The sequence below is a fragment of the Electrona antarctica genome, assembly GCF_951216825.1.
Source record: "Electrona antarctica genome assembly, chromosome: 22".
NCBI classification, from domain to species: Eukaryota; Metazoa; Chordata; class Actinopteri; order Myctophiformes; family Myctophidae; genus Electrona; species Electrona antarctica.
Genome location: NC_136805.1, coordinates 21831528 through 21853622, shown reverse-complemented (window position 1 = coordinate 21853622; position 22095 = coordinate 21831528). Strand labels below are relative to the sequence as shown.

The window sequence follows — 22095 nt, the reverse complement described above, 5'->3', positions numbered from 1 at the left end:
AAAACAAGCTTGAGAAGGGACAGACAACCATTGGTGACAGGAAAAAGCACAGCGCAAGGCTTCCTGGCCAAGTATCTTACCTTGAGCATATCAATCCAAACCAATTATTCCCCCACGAGATGTGAAACTCCACAAAACAGTTAGTGAAAATTCATGCTACAGTAAGAACACCACATCCATGCATCCATCCATTTTAGAGATAAGCCCAACACCTGTTAGTAGAATTTAACCCTTTCTTATACACAATCATACAATGGTGTCACGTCACGTGGTGAAAACAGCTGATCAACAAGCTCAAGTAAGCTTTAGACCTGCTATTCCCCCCAAATGAAAATGTTTGAAAATGACATCCAAATTAGGGACACCAGGGTTAAAGTTAATATTAACAATAGCCACACACAAATCTTATTTCAAAAAAATTTCCTATAAAGTACGTATACATTGTATTGAACTTGTATGAAACATTTAATTGAACCAATCCTCTCCTGCTTGATGAAAGAGGTACCTGTAGAACATAGCCCTCTCTGGCACTTCGTTCTCTCCCTCGAGCATCCTGTAGTTGCTCCTGCAGACGGTTGTTCTGTATCTGCAGTTGATCCAGCTCCTTCTGCTTCTGTCCCAACTAATCAGTGTGGACACACACACACACACACACACCACACACACACACACACACACACACACACACACACACACACACACACACACACACACACACACACACACACACACACTTTCAGTTTTGTTGTACAGTACTGGAAGCATGGCAAAGTGAAGGTAGTGAAATAGCAGACACGGTGCAGCGTCTATATATTCAATACATGAAGTCACACATACATCTGCATGCATATACTATATGACTGAGCCACCAGGTCAGGGCTACCTGAACTGAGCTGCCTGCATGGATATTTGCCTTACTTCATCAGTCTCATCCTTCTACAACGGATAATCAATGGGCTAATCAATACTTTGACGACAAAACTGCACCTGTATATAACGTCTCCAGGTGTGTGATTTAACGATGAGAGTGTATGACTCTTTTTTCCTGACAGAAAATATACAGCCTCATTACAATAGTTTTGCAATCGCTTCACAGTATTTGTCAAACCTAAAACTAAAATGACACCAAACAAACAACCTTCCCTGAACCATCTAGGAAACCTACCTCTTTGTCTAGCAGAGCCGCTAGCTCGTGTGCAGGCAGTCTGTCAGAGTTGGAGGTTCCTACAGGTGAGGAGATGAGCACCTGCTTCTCCTCCCTTAGCGGAGTTGTCTCCACCTGATGCCAGCGCTGCTCAATCTCTACGTGGACATCTGAGCTTCTGTCAACCCTCTGCCCACAGCCGTCTCCACTGGGCTCATGGCTTGGGTGGTCCACCTCCATCTTACCTTGATCTTGGGGCTCAGGTATCCGTGAATGAACCCCTACCGTGCTGTTTAGCACGCTAGTCATTGTGACTGTGACTGTGTTTGGCGTGTGAGCGATGCTGGGCGGGGTATGCTGAAGCACGTGCTCCCCCGGAGCTGCAGTGCGAGGCAGCGCGGGAGCCGAGACAGAAGAAGAGGACTGGGGAGAAGAAGAGGCGTTTGAGTTTGAGACAGGCGAGGATGCTGGGGAAGAAGTGGAGGACGAGGAGGAAGAAGAGGTGGTTGTTGTTGTCGAGGACGTGGAACTGAGGTCCACTGTGTCCGCTCTGACCATCTTGGGCTTCTCATTCTGTCCCTCTTTGAACTCAGACCAGTCGTAGGTTTTGGAGCGGCCCTCTCGTCTGCGCTCGCGGACCCGACTTTTGCGCGGTTCAGAAGCAGGGACAGAGGCATTGCTCCCAGGTGGCTGTGTGTGGATGTCTACTCTGGGAGATTCAGGACTGGGACTGGGCTCAGGGGAGGGCTGCAGACATGGCTCCAACACCACCTGACCTTTGGCCTTTTCCTCTGGGAGTGATCTGAAGGCAGCGAGAGTAAGAATTAGTAACGAAAAAACCTGAGTGCATGGTTCGAGGATGGCAAATAATTGGCCAATGATAAAACAACATTTCCATGAACTCAAGCTACTCACAATACCTTGGTGGTCAACAGGCATACATCAGCGCACACATTTTTAGCAGTGCGGCATACCTGAAGTGCATTTTAATGAGCAATTATATGATTTTGCATCATATCAAAACACTAAAACCGTCATTAGTTCAGCCAATTGCACATCCGGCTCAAAGCAGCTTCTGCCTTCCACTTAAGTCCCGTTATGCTTGGCTATGTGTCAGTTCCTACACCAAAAAGGGCCGATCTACAAGCTCACAACGTGTCGCAGTGTGACACACTGTGAGCTTGTAGAACGGCTATTTTCAGTGCACGACACCAGCATGCAACAAAGTATAAATCAAGTCTTAGTGTCCACAGATGTAATGTGACTCGTGAGACTTAAGCAGCCTGTTAGCTCTCCTGCAGTTGCCAGGCTTTGGGTTCCGTGTCCATTCCCGTTTACACAGTAGTCATATGGGGGGGAATGTGTTTGCAGTCATTTGGACACTGCAGGTTGGCACTTTTAGTGTTGCGGAGCTAAAAACGAAGCCTGACTGAACAATCTATTTCCATCGTGTTGTGTGGAGGTGGCAGAGTAAAAGGAGGAGCTAAGGAGAGAGGGGGCACAACCCCAGAATAAGGACGAGGTATCTGTTGGGGCGTCTGTGAGGAAATGCCAAAAATATCACACATTCCCCCTGGAGGGAACAGACTCTGGCACGGCAAGGTGTGTGACTCATTGGTTTGTGAAGCGCAAAGCATGTATAGGATACCTTACTGCCTTACAAAAACAAAGAGCAGTAATTACCATAGCAGACAAGCAGAGTAGTGAAAAGAACAGAAAATGACGATGGCCTCTTGCCCTGCTGCATATACTGAGCACAGTATTTGATAGCGTATCATTGTTTTAGTGTTGAATGATCAAATACTTGTTATACCCTGGTTATGACCCTTGATATTTAAAATTAAAATACACAAGTAGTTACTGCTTTTTGTAGGGCAGGATATACATAAATAATTAAATATGATGATGAGTTTCTGTTTAAGACAAGACTCAACAATGTACATCACAAAAACAGTGAGGTATGATATGAATACTTCTGTTGCTGTGGAGCATAGAGCTGTAACAAAATACTTCCCCAGCTGTTAACTTCCTACTCCCTTAGTGACAGCTGTGATTGTTCCCAAACCCGACTATAATGTACATTATTTTACAATAACAATCATTATTAAAGACATAGGCTAACGTTGAGAGATTAGGAATGTTGAGGGTTTGAGTAATCTATTTGAGAGATTCCATCTATACTTATTTTTTTGGTGGGCTAGCCCCTCCTATATACAGGTTTAATGTTTGTGTTTAGTTAAATTTTTGTTTTTTAAAAACGCAATTGACAATGAAGGGAAAATGTATGTCATCTTGTCCCTAACACAAACATTAAATCACATTAACAATAAAGAGAGTTAATGTGTGAGAAACCAAGTTTGTTTTGACACCGTTTGTTTTATATCATCATTACATCACCTAATCATAATTAAGCTATACCGAATTCCCTCCTCAATGCTGTAAGATGATAAGAGCGCCCCTCACTTCACACGGGTGTGATTTTTATTTGTTGCGACTTGTATTGTATTCTTCTGCTATCCTCTGTGCTGCCATTGTAATCGTAATCATTGTAAGAAATGATACGCTGTTGTTAATTGCCACGTTACTGTTGGGAATCAGTAATATCAATTAGTATGGATTCAGTTCCTGGCAGCTTGGTGGATGATCCTACAGTTGACTGATGGGGCAGCGGTGTGTGGGGCCGTCAAGTCTCTGCGGCTTGGCGACTGACAGCAAGACATTACTCAACAATCACATGACACGGGTTGGGACGACAAACACGCCAGGGCAGACATTACTGAGGCATTACATCACTGTTTGGGAGGGGGGGGGGTGTTTATATATTCAACACACAAGCAACTCCAACCTGGGCTTCAGAACGGACAGTTTCAGAGAGATGTTTTTCCTGGAATCGGTGTGGTTATACCGGTTGAGGCAGGGAAGAGAGAAAAGTGGGAGAGAGAGAGCAGAGAGGAGGGTGAAGAAGAGAGAGATTAATGAGAAAAAAGCAAAAGAAACAGCCATGTTTTCCAATGGTGAAGTTTCAATCTGTAAGCCACCCTCGGAGGCTTACCGGGTGACATCGGGGGCAATGGTGGGCCTCACATTCTTCATGATGGCCTGAATCCAGTTGCGACGGATTCCCGAGGTCATGGCCGACAGCGTCCACGACCCCTCCTTGCTCTGCAGGGATGACAACAGGGTGTCAAAAGCATTAGTCTGTTTTTGTACCTCCACATTGTTCAGGGGATTTGTGCCACAATATATATTCATGTTAACTGGTACAGTCATATTGGGTGATTATGGAAATAAATAACTACATTGGAGTTGGACTGAGTGTGATTAAAACCAAATATGTATTTCAAGACCTCTGACAGTGATTTCATCAACAGTATTGAAGTTCACAGCTTTTCCTTGAACAGTGAAATGAGGTTGTGCTTTCTGATGAATCACCAAGCGTTTATGCAGCTTTTCCCCCACTTTTGTTTCCGTTGCTGTTTAAAATTCATGGCGAGGTTAACTACAGTAGCTACAGTACAGTATAATATGGATTTCACAAACGGAGGTGCCTGGAAGCTTCTCCGGAACCAGAGGTGTCTGGAATGGTCTCTGGAACCATATGTACTACTGCTGGCCTAAATTCAAATCCTGCAGGGATTCCCTGTCCTGTGATTCGCCTACCCAGTCTGCATCCGTCTTAATAAAAAAAAAGAAAAACAGGAACTGTGTCCCATTTAGTTTATGCAGATTACGATGTGTTTTTGGTTCTGTACTGATCCTAAATCTAACCCCCATCCAGTATGGACGTAACGGGGAATAGTTATAAATACTGGAGTTATTAATTTCATTTGTCACTAAACCCAAGTTGATCCCTTCTGCTACTCTATTTTTTGCCAATGGTAACAAAATAGCAATGGTAACAAAATAATTTACATTCAAACTAATGTACACAAAATAATAATCCTCATTCAGAACATCCATTTACACTGATTAGAGATGTGTCATTGAAGTTACAAGCATGTCCACCAGTCGACCTTGAGGCTTAACCAGGAGTCGTAGTAGCCACAGGATAATATAAGCGGTGGATATTGCTCTTGTCTTCATGTCTTTATGTATGTAAATTGTCTTGTTCTTTGTGTTATGTCAAATGTGTGTACGTATATGTGTTCTGCATACTTGGCTGCTGTGTCGCAAGACAAATTTCAGTGTGAACTGACAATAAAGTACTATATCATATCATATCATATACTACTCGTCTATACGAGAAAAGCATCAGTCTTTATTTTATTTTTATTTATTTTTTAGATATTTTTGGGGCTTTTTCTGCCTTTTATTGATCATCATCATCATTTTTCTAACGCTGTCGAGATCATGGATTTCACAATGCCACGCCAGACTTCCTGGTCCTTCATTGCCATCCCCAGTTCCTGCCTACTGATGCATGTGTCCCTAGTGATGATGACATCAGGGAATGACCTCGATCCTGCCTTGAGGCAGGATTCCAGAGAAGAAGGGAAGATATATATATATAATATAAGATATTTTGGGATTGGGAGTGGAACCCGTGACACGCTGTCAGGTGGCATTCCCAGCCTACTGTAGGTGTCCAGACGGCTACGTCAGCCGTCCGGACCAGCATGTCTTTTAGCAAAGTGATGAAATGTTTGGCTCGCTGATGCTACTGTATGAGCATCCTTCTGATTCTTACTGTGAACCCATAAATAAGGACACCGGAGAAGTGCATAGCTAGCTGTCAGTGTGTAAAGCCTTAAAGCTCATACATATTTTGTTTTTCCAAAACAAGAGGGGGAGTTTAGCAAAGTGAACGCAAGTACACAGCAGGTTTTTTTTCTCAATGCGGAAGGTTAGGTCAACATGTTGCTTATGATTAAGTGGAACGTGGTTTTGAGAGGGATATTCGAGGGTGGCAACTCTTGGGCAGATTTAGACCCCATGATGTCAGTCTGTCAGAGGGATGACAGGTCAAGTGACATCCTTCAGAGACAAAGAATTGTTTTAAAAAGAGAAATGGCAAAACCTGATACCCCTTGTGTCTCAAGGGGGGCTGTGGGCAGTTCAGAAACCCGTCCACCAGTGACATCATCGATGGGGAATCAAAGCTAATAGAAACTGCAGGCTTTCTAGTCCTGAAAAGTTGCAATGCGAAAATGGAAGCTACCTTTCTCACGATAATAAAAATCGAAACATTTTTGTAAAAAAAAAAATATATATAAAAAAGAAATCTGCCTAACGATGATGTCACTGGTGGACGGGTTTCTGCCCACAGCCCTCCTATGAGACAGACTGAGTAGAAAATAATTGTGCCATTTTATCATTATTAGTGAGGACCTATTATATGAAGATAAGTGGTGAAGTGGTCCTTTAAATACAAATATTAAGTAAATAAAGCTTTAAAGCTCATACATATTTTGTTTTTCCAAAACAAGAGGGGGAGTTTAGCAAAGTGAACGCAAGTACACAGCAGGTTTTTTTTCTCAATGCGGAAGGTTAGGTCAACATGTTGCTTGTTATGATTAAGTGGAACGTGGTTTGAGAGGGATATTCGAGGGTGGCAACTCTTGGGCAGATTTAGACCCCATGATGTCAGTCTGTCAGAGGGATGACAGGTCATCCTTCAGAGACAAAGAATTGTTTTAAAAAGAGAAATGGCAAAACCTGATACCCACAGTCGTAGCGTACAGTATGCTGTCTCTGGGCCGTTTATAGACTGGCAGGTCACAGCACAGCGACGCAGTGATACCTACACGTTTTACCTTAACCACTTGAACCCTATATACTACGACGTGAATCCTGTACTGTATACACTACGTCCCCTTCAGGGTCTATACCAGTGTTGTTTTTAAAACTAAGCTATGGTGACTAAAACTAAGACTAAATATATTGACAATTTTGTCAACAGATAAAAACTAGACTAAAATGCTATAGGGACTAGTGGACTAGTGGACTTGGTTGCATGCTGAAAATAGCCGATCTACAAGCTCACAACGCGTCGCGCTGCGACGCGTTGTGAGCTTGTAGATCGGCTATTTTCAGCAAGTGTAAAAACATTACGATGGCATCAACGCCCACCAAAATACATTTTAGTTGACTAAATCAACTGTAGATTTAGTCGACTAAAACTAGACTAACACTAAAATATTCCGGGTGACTAAAATGTGACTAAAACTAAATGGAAACTATTCAAGAGACTATGACTAAAACAGAAATTTGCTGCCAAAAACAACACTGGTCTATACTAAGTCTGCTCCTTTTTTCTCCCTACACGCCGATCTACAAGTTCACGGCTATTTTAGCTGAATGTTCTCCCCCAGAATAGGGGTTCATGTGGTTAAGCATCTTCACCAGTGATTGATGGTATGGGATTATGTGGTGATATTCTGAAACCAACACTCACCAGGATCTGGAAGCCATAGTACCTCTGGACGGGATACTCTGTGACATCGTAACATGTCAACAGGTCGATCTCACCGTCCAAGTCTGCAGCCTGGTGGGCACAGAATAGGAAAATGGGATTAACACAATTGAGGCCATAGTTAAGGAACAGTAGGTGAAGGACGTTAAACAGACGTACCTCTTCAGCTATGCAGTCCTTGTAGTACCTCAGACTCTGGTCTGTAAGAACGAACCAGTGTTTCTTCCACTGAGGAAACAACAACGCTATTAGTTGGATTCTAGCAGTCCTCCAGTCAAATGACATCAATACTGAGGTTTATAGAGTTCCATACAGGGAAAGTGAAGTGATTTTTTTTGTTAGTTTGTTCAAGTGATATCAATTACCATGCCGTCTTCGTAAAGTTTGGCCATCCATCCTTTCTTGAAGTTAAGCAGATCAGGCTGGAGGGAAAACAAGTCAGGATGATGATCAATACTGATGATGATGACAGGTGTTAGCCTAAAGGACATCATATTCATAAGGAGATATATCACAATATCTCTACTATATTAAAGGACCACTTCACCACTTTTCAACCTATCTTCATGTAAATAGGTCCTTACTAATAATCATGATAAAATGGCACAATTCTTTTTGTGTCTCAAGGGGGGCTGTGGGCAGTTCAGAAACCCGTCCACCACAAAAAATATATATAAAAAAGAAATCTGCCTAACGATGATGTCACTGGTGGACGGGTTTCTGCCCACAGCCCTCCTATGAGACAGACTGAGTAGAAAATAATTGTGCCATTTTATCATTATTATTAGTGAGGACCTATTATATGAAGATAAGTGGTGAAGTGGTCCTTTAAATACAAATATTAAGTCAATAAACAAAACAATACTTCACAATGCTTCAAACCCCCAAATTGGGATCAATAATGTAATTTTGTTTGTGAATATTTTGTTTTAAAGCCAGCATTTTTTCACTGGTTTAACTTTACACCTGGCTCTAGAATAATATAAAGAAATAAAATACGGTAAAAGAAAACCCTGTCTCTCTATCGTCGCTGTCGGGCAGACAGCGACGATAGAGACAGGGTTTTCTTTTCATAAATGATGTCCATAGATTACACTTTGTTGTATAACAGTAGCGAAAATGGCCAATTTACAATGTGGTACGATGCAGTGTTGTGAAATCATAGATCTGCTTATTTATTTATCTTGACATGCCCAAAATAAGGACACCAAATTGAAAGTGGTTACTGGTTAAGAGGGGTTTTTATTTGCATTTAACCAATGAAAAGTATTAAGAAGGGCTTGTATTAACTAAATAATAACTACATTGGATCCATTGCAACACAGGTACTTTTTTCCATATTTACTGAAATGTTTGTGTAGGATTTTGCAGCACACATATTAGCAAACATCAGTCCACTGATGTGGTCACCATCCATCCATCACTTTAGTCTTTCATAGCAACGATATGCACTGGTCTCTCTCATAGCAACAATATGCACTGGTCTCTCTCATAGCAACGATATGCACTGGTCTCTCTCATAGCAACAATATGCACTGGTCTCTCACATAGCAACAGCACTGGTCTCTCATAGCAACAATATGCACTGGTCTCTCTCATAGCAACGATATGCACTGGTCTATCTCATAGCAACACTATGCACTGGTCTCTCATAGCAACAATATGCACTGGTCTCTCATAGCAACGATATGCACTGGTCTATCTCATAGCAACGATATGCACTGGTCTATCTCATAGCAACAATATGCACTGGTCTCATAGCAACAATATGCACTGGTCTATCTCATAGCAACGATATGCACTGGTCTCTCATAGCAACGATATGCACTGGTCTCTCTCATAGCAACGATATGCACTGGTCTCTCTCATAGCAACGATATGCATTGATCTCTCTCGTAGCAACAATATGCACTGGTCTCTCATAGCAACAATATACACTGGTCTCATAGCAACAATATGCACTGGTCTATCTCATAGCAACAGCACTGGTCTCTCATAGCAACGATATGCACTGGTCTCTCTCATAGCAACGATATGCACTGGTCTCTCTCATAGCAACGATATGCATTGATCTCTCACATAGCAATGATATGCACTGGTCTCTCTCATAGCAACGATATGCACTGGTCTCTCTCATAGCAACGATATGCATTGATCTCTCTCATAGCAACAATATGCACTGGTATCTCTCATAGTGACATGCAGCAAAGGTCTCTCTCAGAGCAATGAAATGCACTGGTCTGTGCAAGGAGACCAATTGCCCACTCTGACCTGACAGCAGGATCCTGTGAAACCTAAACTAAGTGCTTCCCCCCAGACCAGTCAAACCAAGCTCAAACCTGTTCATAGACTCAGAAAAGTAAACCAGCCATTTCAGACCCAAATAGCAGTACCTTGTTTTTGTTGAGCTTCAGGTGAGCTGGTATGGTCTGGCAGAGAGTCATTCTGATGGCTGAGTGCGTTTTTCACACTCCACACCCTTCATAGGCAGACAATCTGTCTCACGGTGTCAGCCTCTCATGTATATACACACTACTGTGGCTGTAACAGGTCCCCGACTGGCTATTTATATCGGGGGCGGAGGGTGGGTGGCGTTGTACATGACTGGTGTATGTGTGTATATCCGTTTCTGAGTGTGAGCAAGTGTGTCAGTTCTTACATATGTGTCTATACATGCATGTGGTGTGTGTGTGTGTTGGAATTGGAAGGAGGGTCAGCAGCTGCATCTTTCGCCAGCTTGACCAACTGCACACTGACAGACCAATGATTACTGCACATACGGTGCCCTGGACACCCTCAGGTCACTTGCTTGGTGCAGTTTGAGTGGTATGGCTTCAACCATTTTTTGCTTGATCACGAATGCTAGATAGAATGTTCTTTAGATAGACGCTAGGTTTGATGTTTAATCGTCATCCTAGTTTCTTTGAGCAATACATTTTCTTAGCACTATTCGTTTTTTTCTACTTATGTGACTATTTACCCTGTTTGTTGACTAGGGTTTATGCCACTTATAAATAACACTGTTTATGATACCTAAATTGTAATTGTAACCAAACAGGTGTGTTACTGCATGTTACTGGTACATGCTTTTGCTCTATCGAGAGGAGTAAACATTTGATACAATGATACATAGCAATGGTTTTGATAACTTGTTGGTTAGAGAGACTAGAGTTTTGTTACAACATATTTTGTTGCTGGGTAACAAAGGATGGTTTGCTCCTGAATGTTTATACATACACGATAAATGCTTGAGCTACTACCTTTATTAGCCAACAATTAAGGCCACTTCATACTTTGTCCAATGATGACAAATATAAATTAGCTCAGCTATATGCTACATCCACACCAAGGTGGTTGTGTTTGAAAACACAACGTTGTCCACAGTGCATCCAATGATCCACATTGCACATACCGGTACTGTAGCATCCACAGTCACTACACAAAACACTGCTGATATGCCATTTTCTTCTCAAAACTCTCTGACTCTTCTGGCATTGCATGTTAGTCTGGATGGGTGTTAACAGAGACCTTTTGAAATAGATGATTCAAACACCCAAGTTCCTGATTGGGTCTTGACCACTAGTGATGAATTAAATCTGGATAACAAATTAGCAGATGTTGTGCAGTTAAATTCAGTATGTTACAGTATAATGGTAGTACTGCCTACATGCACAGGAGGCATGCTTTGAAGGAGCTACAATAAAATGAGGCGAGGGTGCCCGTCGGCGTACTTATATATGTAATGCAGCTGCTCAGCTGGGCAAAATGAATATGTATGTTGTGAAGCAGTGCACAATTGGGCACATCCTTCCCTTAGTGCTTTCAATGGTGCCCACAAGACACCTTGACTGAGGAAAGTAAGTAATAGTAGCTTAGTGGCTTTTTAGGACCTTTGTTTAAGATATTTTTTGGGCTTTTTGCCTTTGTTGATAGATTAACAGTAGCTTGACAGGAAAAGGGGAGAGAGATGGGGGGGAAGACGCGCAGCAAAGGTCGTCGGGATCGGGACTCGAATCTGCGACACACTGTCAGGCTGGATTACCAGCCTAGGTGCCTGGACCGCTCGGCCGGCCCAGGCCCACACACTTTCTTTTGACAAAGTCCAAGAGGCCTTGCCCCTAGCCTCGGAGACCGCAGGCGTTTTGTTTTCAAAACCTTGCCCCTAAAATGATGCAATTCCAGGCCTGGTTGTGACCAAATACTATACTACAGGATTTTGTGCCTTTCAGCACAGACAAAAACTATTGTTACCTGAAACTTGTTTCATTGACTGTATCATTGATGTTGTCATGGCTGTCAAATGTCAAATGCAATTGGCGTGGGTGGCACGTTTTCAGTATGGACGGAGATTATTCCTGAAAAGGTGCTATAACCTTTGAAACGAAAACATCCTAGTGTGGATGTAGCCTTAGGGTCATAGTAGTCTCACTGTGGGACTGTTATGAATGAATTTGGTATAGTATAGTTTCTGACATTTTATCATTGTTTTCTAAGAAAAAAAATCACACCCGTGTGAAGTGAGTGTGAGTCCGAAACGGTCGAGTAATTACAGAGTTACCGTGTGAACATCCAGACCCCCAGGAACGTGCCCAGGGGGCCGGCCCGGTTCCGGCGAGCCGTCCTGTGTCCGAAATGGTTGAGAAATGACAGAGTTACCGTGTGGGGGTCCACAGGGGGTCCCTCTACTGTACTGTAACACCCCAAATCATCATATATACAGTTAATGTGTGTGTGTGTGTTAGACTGCGCAAAAGTGACACTTGGTTGTGAAAACCAACCAAACGCTATTTCGTGCTCAGACAGACAGACAGACCCAGCCAGGGACAAACATAGCTGTCTATAGGAGGAGTGGTTGCACACTCCATTGCTATAGAACATGCTAGCCTCAACAGTCAATCTACCTAGTGAGCATCTTCTGTCACTTATCTACACTGATTATGATTACATTCAAATTATGTTTGTCCTGCAATTGAATTAGTAACAGGGCAACTAGACTATAGTAATTGTTACACTTTATTTTTTATATAGTAATGGCAGGGCTTTAAACAGCCATAACTCCAGTTCCCAGCATGCTACAGGTCTCAAACTTGGTGGGTGGTCCCACAGACCTCCATTTTCATAAAAATTTACAACTTCGTTTTTTACTTCCTATACTTCCGGTTTGTCTGATTGCCTTGAAACCAAAGAGATTTGAAACTTCACCCACTGAGGGGTGTGGAGTTCAATGGTGCAACCCGGAAGTGGATCTGTTCATAGAGACCCCATTTATGGGTATGAGGAATCCAATGGTAATGACCGGAAGTCAATTTCACCGCCGGAAGTGGGTCAAATTGCAATTTACCTCTCCCCACTATATTCATTCATTTGACCCTACCTTCCAAAACACTAGTTTGCACAGACTTAGCGAGCTGCATTTCTGCGAAATTGAGTTTCTAGTTAGAACTATTAGCATGCATTATCTGTGTTCCCAGTAATTAAGGAGCATAATTAAGCTGTTTACATATGCTGATGATGCAATCAAAATACCACAGCACTCAGTTGGTGGTTAAATACATTCAGTACCTCCCCTTAGGCAGAGGTTTTCAAACTGAGGTTTGGAGCGCCTCAGGCGTCCTCAAGGGAACTCCAAGGGTTCCAAGACAATTATTCTTCAGATTTTGTATTGGTTACACATGCTTTATTCCAGTGGTTTTCAACCAGTGGTCCTTGAGGGGGTTCCATGTGGTTCCCAGCTAAATGATAGAGAGTTGATAACCGGTTTAATTTACGCTCTCAAGAGTTAATTATTGTTCCTATTCTCTGCATTACTCAATTTACAAGAAGTCCACACAATTTGAGAATGTAGAAGAATTTCTACATTATAATTTACAGTAAATACTTAGTTACGTTTCTTTAACCACGTAAATCCTACTTCTTTGACTGGCTCCCCCAGGGATCTTTGTAGTGTACTTGGTATCAGTGTTTGCCTGTTATCGCTCAAACAAGGGGTTAAATTCCTTTCGCTCCTATGCTACTAAAATGCCCTACCAACAGCCATTAAGAAATGTGAATCCCTAGACTCCTTCAAAACCGCTCTCAGCTGCAATTCTTTAACCGTACAGTATATGATGATTTCCTTTTTCATTTATTTATAGAAGTGTATATTTGTGCGTCTTTAAATGTTCTGATGAATTGAAAATGGAGGACCATGATGTAAACAAGCTGTTGTATTGACCTGTACTTTCGTTTGAACTCATTCTACAAACTGAATAACATTCAGTCCGTGGCTCAAATGCTGAATAAATAATGGGCATTGGCATGAAAAATAGGCCTTTTTAATAATCAAAAACGTGAATACACTCACCGTCATAGAGGACTCTGTGTCTCTGCGGTCGAGGGACTTGGCTCTTCTGACGTTGGCCAGTATGTTGCTGGACACATCCGGCACTGAGCGTTCCTTCGCAGAGTCCAATGACATATCCTAGAAAAACATCACAACGCAAAATTGTCATATGGTTGGACGTCATGCATTTGATGTAACATATTACAGCCAACAGTTCTGTTTTAACACTAATTATGCTAATGGTGTGTATACACATCTTTAGAATCAAAACCATGGGGTGCCTTGCACGTGTCAGAGTGTAGAGTAGCAGAGTAGCGACACGCTTTGATCTCGCCACAAAGCGGCTGCCTATGGTCTATAGTTCCAAACATTGCTCCTATGGCTGGAACTATCCCATTGAGATAGAATGAGGAAAAAATTGTTGGCCTTTCCTTCGTCAGCGTACTCCTTGTGTTTCGCGCATACGCACTGCCGTTCACTTCCTTGTTTACTGCCCGAGAAGAATGACTCATAACTCTAAATCTCCATGGTTTTGACCAAAAGGGCAATATGTTCTGTCTTCATTTCTTACTTCAGGAAGCATCTCGTTTGGAATATAAACACTTCTTGAGAGACGTTAGATGTACCAGCGTGAGGTAAGAACGGAAGATTATGCCTCCCGGTTTTGGGGTGTAATTGAAGGCGGGGCTTTTCAGAGTAAAATCTGCCTCATCTGCTGGCACTCTAGCACCATTATTTTTTGAATTCCACAGCAGAAGAAGTGTTAAGAATCAAGCTATATGAACCTCATTCAATAGTGTACGCCACTGCTTTCTGAGTTTTGTTTTGATGTTATTCACTTAAATACAACTTGTTTTATTCAACATTACATAATCAGGTAGACCGACTAGAATCAAGAATCTCTTCCTAGGGAGATCTAATCAAATCCTGGCATCAAGACAAATAAATATCAAATAACCAAAGTAACATTATACAATCATGCAAAATTTGAATCTGTCATGATAGACATGTTGGTTCCAACAATTCCCAAATGTTTCTGTCTAATAGTGCTGAAAATGAATAGAAAATAGAGCGGATGTCACCAACTTTTACAGGGCAAAATTACAGACTCTCAAAGATTTTTTAGCACACCTGTTTGCCAGCGAGGTAGCGTCTCTCGCTGCGGCCCTGTCTCTGGGTGGACGTGGTGGTAGACGAGGGCTCAGTGGAGGAGCTTGTGTCCATATGCTCCACAGGCTGACCGTCCTCAAATCGGCCTATTACTTGTGAACGCCTGAGAGACATCAACAAGAAGCTGCTTTTAGTTGGACATACTAAAACCCACAGTACACTACAGTATATCTATATATAAATGAGGCCACAAATTGCCTGATTAAAGAAAACTTAGCTAAATTAACCACATGAACCCTAGTGTCCCTATTCCGCGGAAATAGCAGATCTACAAGCCAACCTTGTGAGGTTGTAGAGCGGCTATTCTTTAGGCAAAGAGATTTGGTACAGAACTAGGAGGATACCAAGTACACCACAGGGCCACGGGGGACCCAGTCAAAGAATTACTGGTAGGGTTTAAGTGGTTAAAGAAACGTAACTTAAGTATTTACTGTATATTAATTTCTATAAAGATCACAGTTTCTGCAGCAAACGAACTGATAACCCAGTGAAAATGCAAGGGACCAGCCATAGCATATTGGTTGTTCATAAGTACAAGCTGCACTGCATCACTAGCCTACAACTCAGCCAGCATAAACTGAGATCAGAGAAAGACATGGAAGTAACTATGAGCCAAAATCAATATCTGCACCACAATCATTTCAATGTGAATGCAGAGTGCGCACACACTGCAGTGTGCACACAATGTACAAATAACGTTAACAACTATCTCCGATTCTGGCACACAGTTCCTTTCACATATGGCAAAGTATAGACATAAACGGATGATCCCCAAGAGGAATAACCCCCCCACAGAGGTATGTGAAGGTATGAAGGAACAGTGTGTTATGTAGAGAGAGAGATCAAACTTTAAATGAAGAAGAAGGAGAAGAGGAGGGAGAGTCACTGCAGTGGAGAACAGAGGAGAAGATCCCAGTCGCTGCTGCAATGGTGGTTTCACCAGCATTAGCTGACGACAGGGAACCCATTAGGGTTTGTGTGTTTGCATGAGTGAAATTCAAAGTGTATCCATCAATCAAGTTAGTGAGCGTGCGTGTATGCATATAAACCAGATTCCAGAGTCTCTCTGTGTCTGTCTCTGTCTCTCTGTGTGTGTGTGTGTGTGTGTGTGTGTGTGTGTGTGTGTGTGTGTGTGTGTGTGTGTGTGTGTGTGTGTGTGTGTGTGTGTGTGTGTGTGTGTGTGTGTGTGTGTGTGTGTGTGTGTGTGTGTGTGTGTGTGTTTTGAGAGATTTGAGGGAGTGCACAGATTAAATGACGTGACCGGCAGGGCACAGCAGTAGGACAGGGATGGAAGGGTTTGGAAGAGCAGAGGCTCCGGAAAGCTCAGTTCAGAAGCTCCCTGCAAGAGATTAAGACAACAAAACCAAAAATAGCAAAAGTAGCAAGAGGCAGAGACAAATAGAAAAAGAGCGCAAAATAACACATGCACTTAAATTACTGTAACTCACTGCCGAACTAAGGCAGTGGTATTATTTTTTTGTAGTCAAGAAATTGCAGTGCCTAAAAGTAGCCACAAGGTGGTGCTAGAAGACCAAAATTCTGATTGTGGGGAATGATCCCAACCATGTAGGAAATCATTGCACACCATCATTTCTTCATGGCACCAAATGTAGGGTTGTGCATGAAGTTAACAATCAGCTATACCCTTAATGTGTTTACAGAGGGTTTTCGACCGTCATTCGTAGGAGGATCAGCATTTACGTTTCTGAACGTCTGTGTGGTTTATGGCAGTGGTTCTCAACATGAGGTCTAGGGTTGAGAGGGTTCCAGGGGGTCACCCAGCTACATTGATTGATGGTTTGAAACCAGATTCCCCCTTACGGGTCTGTAACTCGGAGTGTACAAATGGAATCAAATGGTTCCATTGAATTTGTTCCATTTGTACACTCTCAGAGTTAAAATAACTGAGGATATTGGCATCCCAGAAATAATTGTATCAAACTGGGGTACTTGAGAATCACTGGTTTAGGGTCACAATACGCTGATTTTATTTTGAGTATGGGCCCGATGTGCAGCCTTCCAGTGTGCTGTGCATGGGTCCATCTGTCCATTGACCTCTCACCTGCGTTCCTGCCCAAACAGGCGGGCCACCTCCTCCCGTCCGGGACTCCTTGTCCGCGCCCTCAGCTCCTGCCGCTTCTTCTCCGAGCGGAACGCCTCGCGGTAGCTCAGCCTGCGAGCCCGCGGCGCGTCTGACAGCACCGCGTACTCCCTGCCAGGACGTCCCGCTCTGCTGCTTCCTGTTCCCCCGCCACCACCACCACCGCCACCACCAGCACGCCCATCCCAGCTGGGCGTGCTGCTGGGCTCCGAGTCCAGCGAGCTCTGGGAGGAGCTGATGGTGGAGTAGGTGGGGGACAGAAGGGAACCTGGGGAGGGGATGGGGTCTGGGGAGGTGTAGCAAGGGGAGCCGTGGGGGTCCGACTCTGAGTTGTACCTGTGGTTGGGGGCTCCCGTGGTGGGGGAGGACAGCGACGAGGACAGGGGTAGGTGCTGAGGAGGCTGCACGGCTTGCGCAGAGGGCTCTGTCTTGTTCTTTTCCAGGGAGAAGTAGCCGCTCTCCACCCGCACCTTCCGCCCGGTGCTCACAGTGCCTCCATCTGGGAAAACACAGAGACAGAGGAGTAACAGGGTAGATGTGTGTTCCAAATGAACACATGACAGCTGGTCACACTACGAAGAGGCGGCAGATGACAGAATGCTTCTCCCACCACCTACACAGCATGTCAGCCAAGCTAAGGAGCTCCTTAGCAAAAGACTAGTTCTAAACGACCATTCAGACTCTTCAATTCATCTGACTTTGTCACAGACATTGAAAAATTTCATAATCATGACTGCCCTACACGTCATGCCTTTTTCTTACATACTACACGGAAAAGTCCTGCTTGTTAAATGTAACTCTGCGAGGACTCTCAGGATTCTTTGTTGTACATGATGTGACTGTATGGTCGTGTCCTCACCATCCTGGGTGCTGACGGGGAGTCCAGGGGGGCTCTGGCTCAGCTGGCTGAGGCAGGACGCGCTGCGGCTGCAGGGGATGGTGGTGCGGCTCCAGCGGGCCTCTTCCTGCCACAGGCTGGCGCGGCTGGTCGGCACTCGCTCAGCACTGGCGATGCTGCTGGGAAGGCAGGGGATGCTGCCTCCTCCGCCAACGCCACTGCCGGTCACAGTCACCTTGGCTGGGCCTGGCTCCTGTCGTCGGTGTGTGTGCGTGTGCGTGTGCGTGTGCGTGTGCGTGTGCGTGTGCGTGTGTGTGTGTGTGTGTGTGTGGAGAGAGATGGGAGAGACGGGAAGAAAAAAGGGGCATATTGAGGAAACAAATGATTTGTTTGGTTCCCTATCCTTTCGTAATGTGTTCAGCAGTCAGATAGTTCATCTCAGGAGTGGCTATGGTAAGAATGGAGGGAGGGAGAGACAGATATAGAGAGAAATATAGAGATGGAAAGTTCAACAAACAACAAAGAGCTCCTTCATGGCAGGCACACCTGTGTTATTACAGAGGACAAGGGAGGTGACGAATACTCACTTACTGTGTGTGGAATCATTATGTGATAAGGATAAGGGTAACCAAACCCAAATTCAGACAATACGTTTGAGTATGTATGCATACTGTAAATAACAGTACATACACACTTTGATACAATTATGATTTACACATCAAAGCAGTTTGATGCAGATGGTCATGCCAATCCACCAAATCCACCAAACCACTTATCAACACCAATATATGCCGAACATCAGTTATTTGAAGCAGAGAGAGAAGCATTCAGCAGTGCCAAGTTAAGTCTGATTCATCATGACCGTGCCACATTGTGGCTTTCAGAGAAAAATAATAATAATTTTAAAAAATATATCTCATCCAGCACCATGGTGGTGCGACCTGGATTGACTTTGATTTACAGAAGGTAAGAGGTGATAAGGACTGGGATTTTAATAATACCCAAAAGGTGGTGAAAGATTAAGTTCATGTGTCCACCGGGAACCACTTTTTACAGCACTATAGGCTTCTCTTTGGCACATTCTGACTGCAGTCACTGCACTCACAGCGAAAACACTTGTAGGTGTTACAAATATTTTCCAATAGTTGCTTAGCAACAAGAAGGACCATAACGCTTCCCCCTAGAATCTATTCTACCACCACAGGCTAAATAAAAAAGCAGCTCCCGGTGGAATACGGAGGCTTTCAGGAAAATATAACCTGTGTTCAATGGATCCGATTTAGTATTCAGTCAAAAGCTCTTGTTCATACTTTGCTTGGGTTAAATATTTATAAAAGATACTGACAGACCTAACTACTTCCAACCTGGCCTCCCTATTTTGGGCATGTTATATGCGAAATCTGAAATCCAAAAGAATCCAGAGATAAAAGGTTACTGCCCATTAGTGAATTTTTAAAAAGTGCAAAAGCTGAATGCTGGTATTTTAGTGCTGGAGATCAGCCTGGAAGGGCAGTTGGAGAGCTTTTGGCAACAATCCAAGACAGCAATCAGCATCAAAATGTCTTGAAAGTATTTGTCCGTCTCTTGACTGTTTGACTTCGAGGTTCTTCCCAGAAGGCAAACAGGTGTTTCTGTGTATTTACATAGCCAGCCAGGCATCTGTCAGCAGCAAGACTCTGCAAAAGTGGGTGGAGAGCATTCAGGTGGAAATCTGGTCTTGACACTGTGAGCAGGAGGGGAAATAATGAGAGTGGACATGTCTTTGTGATAGCCTGTCTCTCATTATTGCACAATTAGAAGGATCAAAAGCACTAACCAGTACCTGAGACGTGAGATGTTAATTACATAGCAAATCCACTGTAATTCTATGAATAATTGAATGCTCAACACAAAACACCTCCATGCAAAAGCACAGTTTATCGTTTAAAACAAACGTCTCTCTCTCTCTCTCTCTCTCTCTCTCTCTCTGAAGAGAGAGGTGGGAATTGTGTAGTTGAAAAATACACGTTGTCTACTTGCTTACAAAATGCTGGTGGTGACCCAGTTTTGGGCCAGGCTGTATTTTCTGAAAGAAGTGTTGGTAGCAATCAGACTCTAATTGCATGTGTGGGAGGGAACAGGAAAGGGTAGTGCAGATGAGCCAATTAGAAGACAACAGACACAAAGAAATAATTATCTAGACACGTAAGTTGCCTAACCTATTCGACATTTGGTGGACAATAATATCCAAACTTATACATAGAGCAGTAAATCCCCCCTACATTTTCTTAGGTGAAATATGTTTTGTCTTTTAGACTGTTGATTGAGGTGTGTATGCATATAGTGGTAGTAGTGCTGAGTGGTTATACTGGGGCAATGGCAGCGATTATTGATTATTAGGATTTAAGGTTTGATTTGTTGTGCCCCACAGTTTGTGTGCTTTTCTGAGCCTACAGTACTGTGGGAAGAGACATATAGACTAGAGAGGGCAAGTAGAGGAGTGAGTGGCATGCAGCAAATGGCCTGGCGGGCAAGGAATCGAACCAGGGACACGCATTTCAGGCATTTGAGCCCAAGTAGTATGCACCCTAGCCACTCAGTTATTGGTTATTTGTATTTTTAATTGGCAGCTGAAAACCAAAGCAGAAAGACAGACACTTAAGCCATTGACTGACAGAAGTGGAGTTACGAAATGTGAGAAACTGAAGCAGGATGACCACCGGCATACGTACATGGGGCAGTTAGGGCGACGGATGCAACAATGAACAGAGGGGCAGACAAAAATGAGGCAAGGTCATCGCTGCGTCTCTGCAATGGTTCAGCAAATGAGGCTGTTTGTGTACGCTCAGAGCAGGGAAAGTCTGATTCAGGGCACCGCACTGCCATTACAGAACCCAGACAATGAGCTTCACAGATCCCTCCCGACCCACCCACCGCAAATCTGGCCCCACATCAAAAGACTGTGTCGTCACAGTGGGTGGTCCACACTGTGATATGAAACATCATTACTTCATCTGGTCATTAAATCCATTATTGCTGTGATATACCTTTACATTGGTCTTTCACCTACAAGGGAGATTAGTATGCTCCATGCAGGCTTGTGTAGACGTGAAAATTACAGTACTAATTCCCTCCGGGTATTCTGCGTCTCATGGATGACACATGAATGGTTGTTAACGAGGCAAAAAATAATGACCTCATGCTTGAAAGGCAATATCCGTCCTGAAAACACAATTCAAATTCCTATTCCCCTCATTGGTTCTGTGCGCGTTCCGTCCAAAACACATAGTTTCTCAAAAAATAGCTCTCAATTATGGTTGCACGCTGTGTGATAATAGCGGGCGAGAGCACATTACTATGGAATGTGTGTGGAGTGCTTGCATTACCTGCGGGGTGGGAGGCTCAACCTTGCGTTTCTTCTTCTGGTTCTGCTTGTTGGTCCTGGGGTAGACGGTCAGAGCCTCTTGCCACCTACAGAGACGGACAAAAAGGTCAAAGCCTTCACCTGAGCAGTGACAGCAAGGCCACCACGAGACAGACTAAACAGACCCTGCAACTGTGGTGGTGTTAAAGCTTGTTAAGGATAATGTCCTTTGAACGAATGCAGAAACGAGGCAATACGTTCCAGAGAAGACCTGTCCATGACCTCTAATACTATGACTTCAACTTCTTTGCGGGATTGAGCCACCTCACAAGCAACATGCAGGAGCTGATCGCAACCATACCTTAAATAATTTAGCTAGAGCTAATGCATTGCTAATTACGTTGATTTCTTTTAATTAATATAATTGTGTTTATTATAATAACAAGTATCGTTATACAATGTTAATGCATTTCTGTAGCTCCTTATATGCTTTTAGCGCACTGGGGTGCTGCGTTTGTGTGAGTTTTAATGGTTCTATGTGTGGAGTGTGGCTTCATCACTCGGCTTTCAGCCAGAATGTTTTCAGCTAACAAGCTCACCACAACCTGGAATTTGTGTTATGCACTTGGCATAAGCACAGTAGGTCCTGAGATGCTCCCAGTCCCAACGCATCACAGTAGGTCCTGAGATGCTCCCAGTCCCAACGCATCACAGTAGGTCCTGAGATGCTCCCAGTCCCAACGCATCAACAGCTCAAAGTAATAC

At 43.5% G+C, this 22095-nt stretch overlaps 1 protein-coding gene across 2 annotated transcripts in view; it reads right to left on the bottom strand.

Moving 5' to 3' along the window:
• LOC306915971 (myosin phosphatase Rho interacting protein) overlaps window positions 1–22095 on the bottom strand; it is a 79942-nt gene that overhangs the window by 12646 nt on the left and 45201 nt on the right. Inside the window, exons 5-16 of one of the 2 annotated variants that reach the window (XM_079493672.1) lie at window positions 21353–21437; window positions 18009–18240; window positions 17111–17648; window positions 15010–15151; window positions 13900–14016; window positions 7922–7978; window positions 7716–7784; window positions 7539–7628; window positions 4197–4306; window positions 3990–4028; window positions 1166–1946; window positions 506–622 (exon numbers count right to left, since the gene is read on the bottom strand). In XM_079493672.1, the coding sequence (XP_079349798.1) occupies window positions 506–622; window positions 1166–1946; window positions 3990–4028; window positions 4197–4306; window positions 7539–7628; window positions 7716–7784; window positions 7922–7978; window positions 13900–14016; window positions 15010–15151; window positions 17111–17648; window positions 18009–18240; window positions 21353–21437 (2377 nt within the window). The remainder of the gene's footprint in view (window positions 1–505; window positions 623–1165; window positions 1947–3989; window positions 4029–4196; window positions 4307–7538; window positions 7629–7715; window positions 7785–7921; window positions 7979–13899; window positions 14017–15009; window positions 15152–17110; window positions 17649–18008; window positions 18241–21352; window positions 21438–22095) is intronic. The other variant, XM_079493673.1, reaches the window with a different exon arrangement.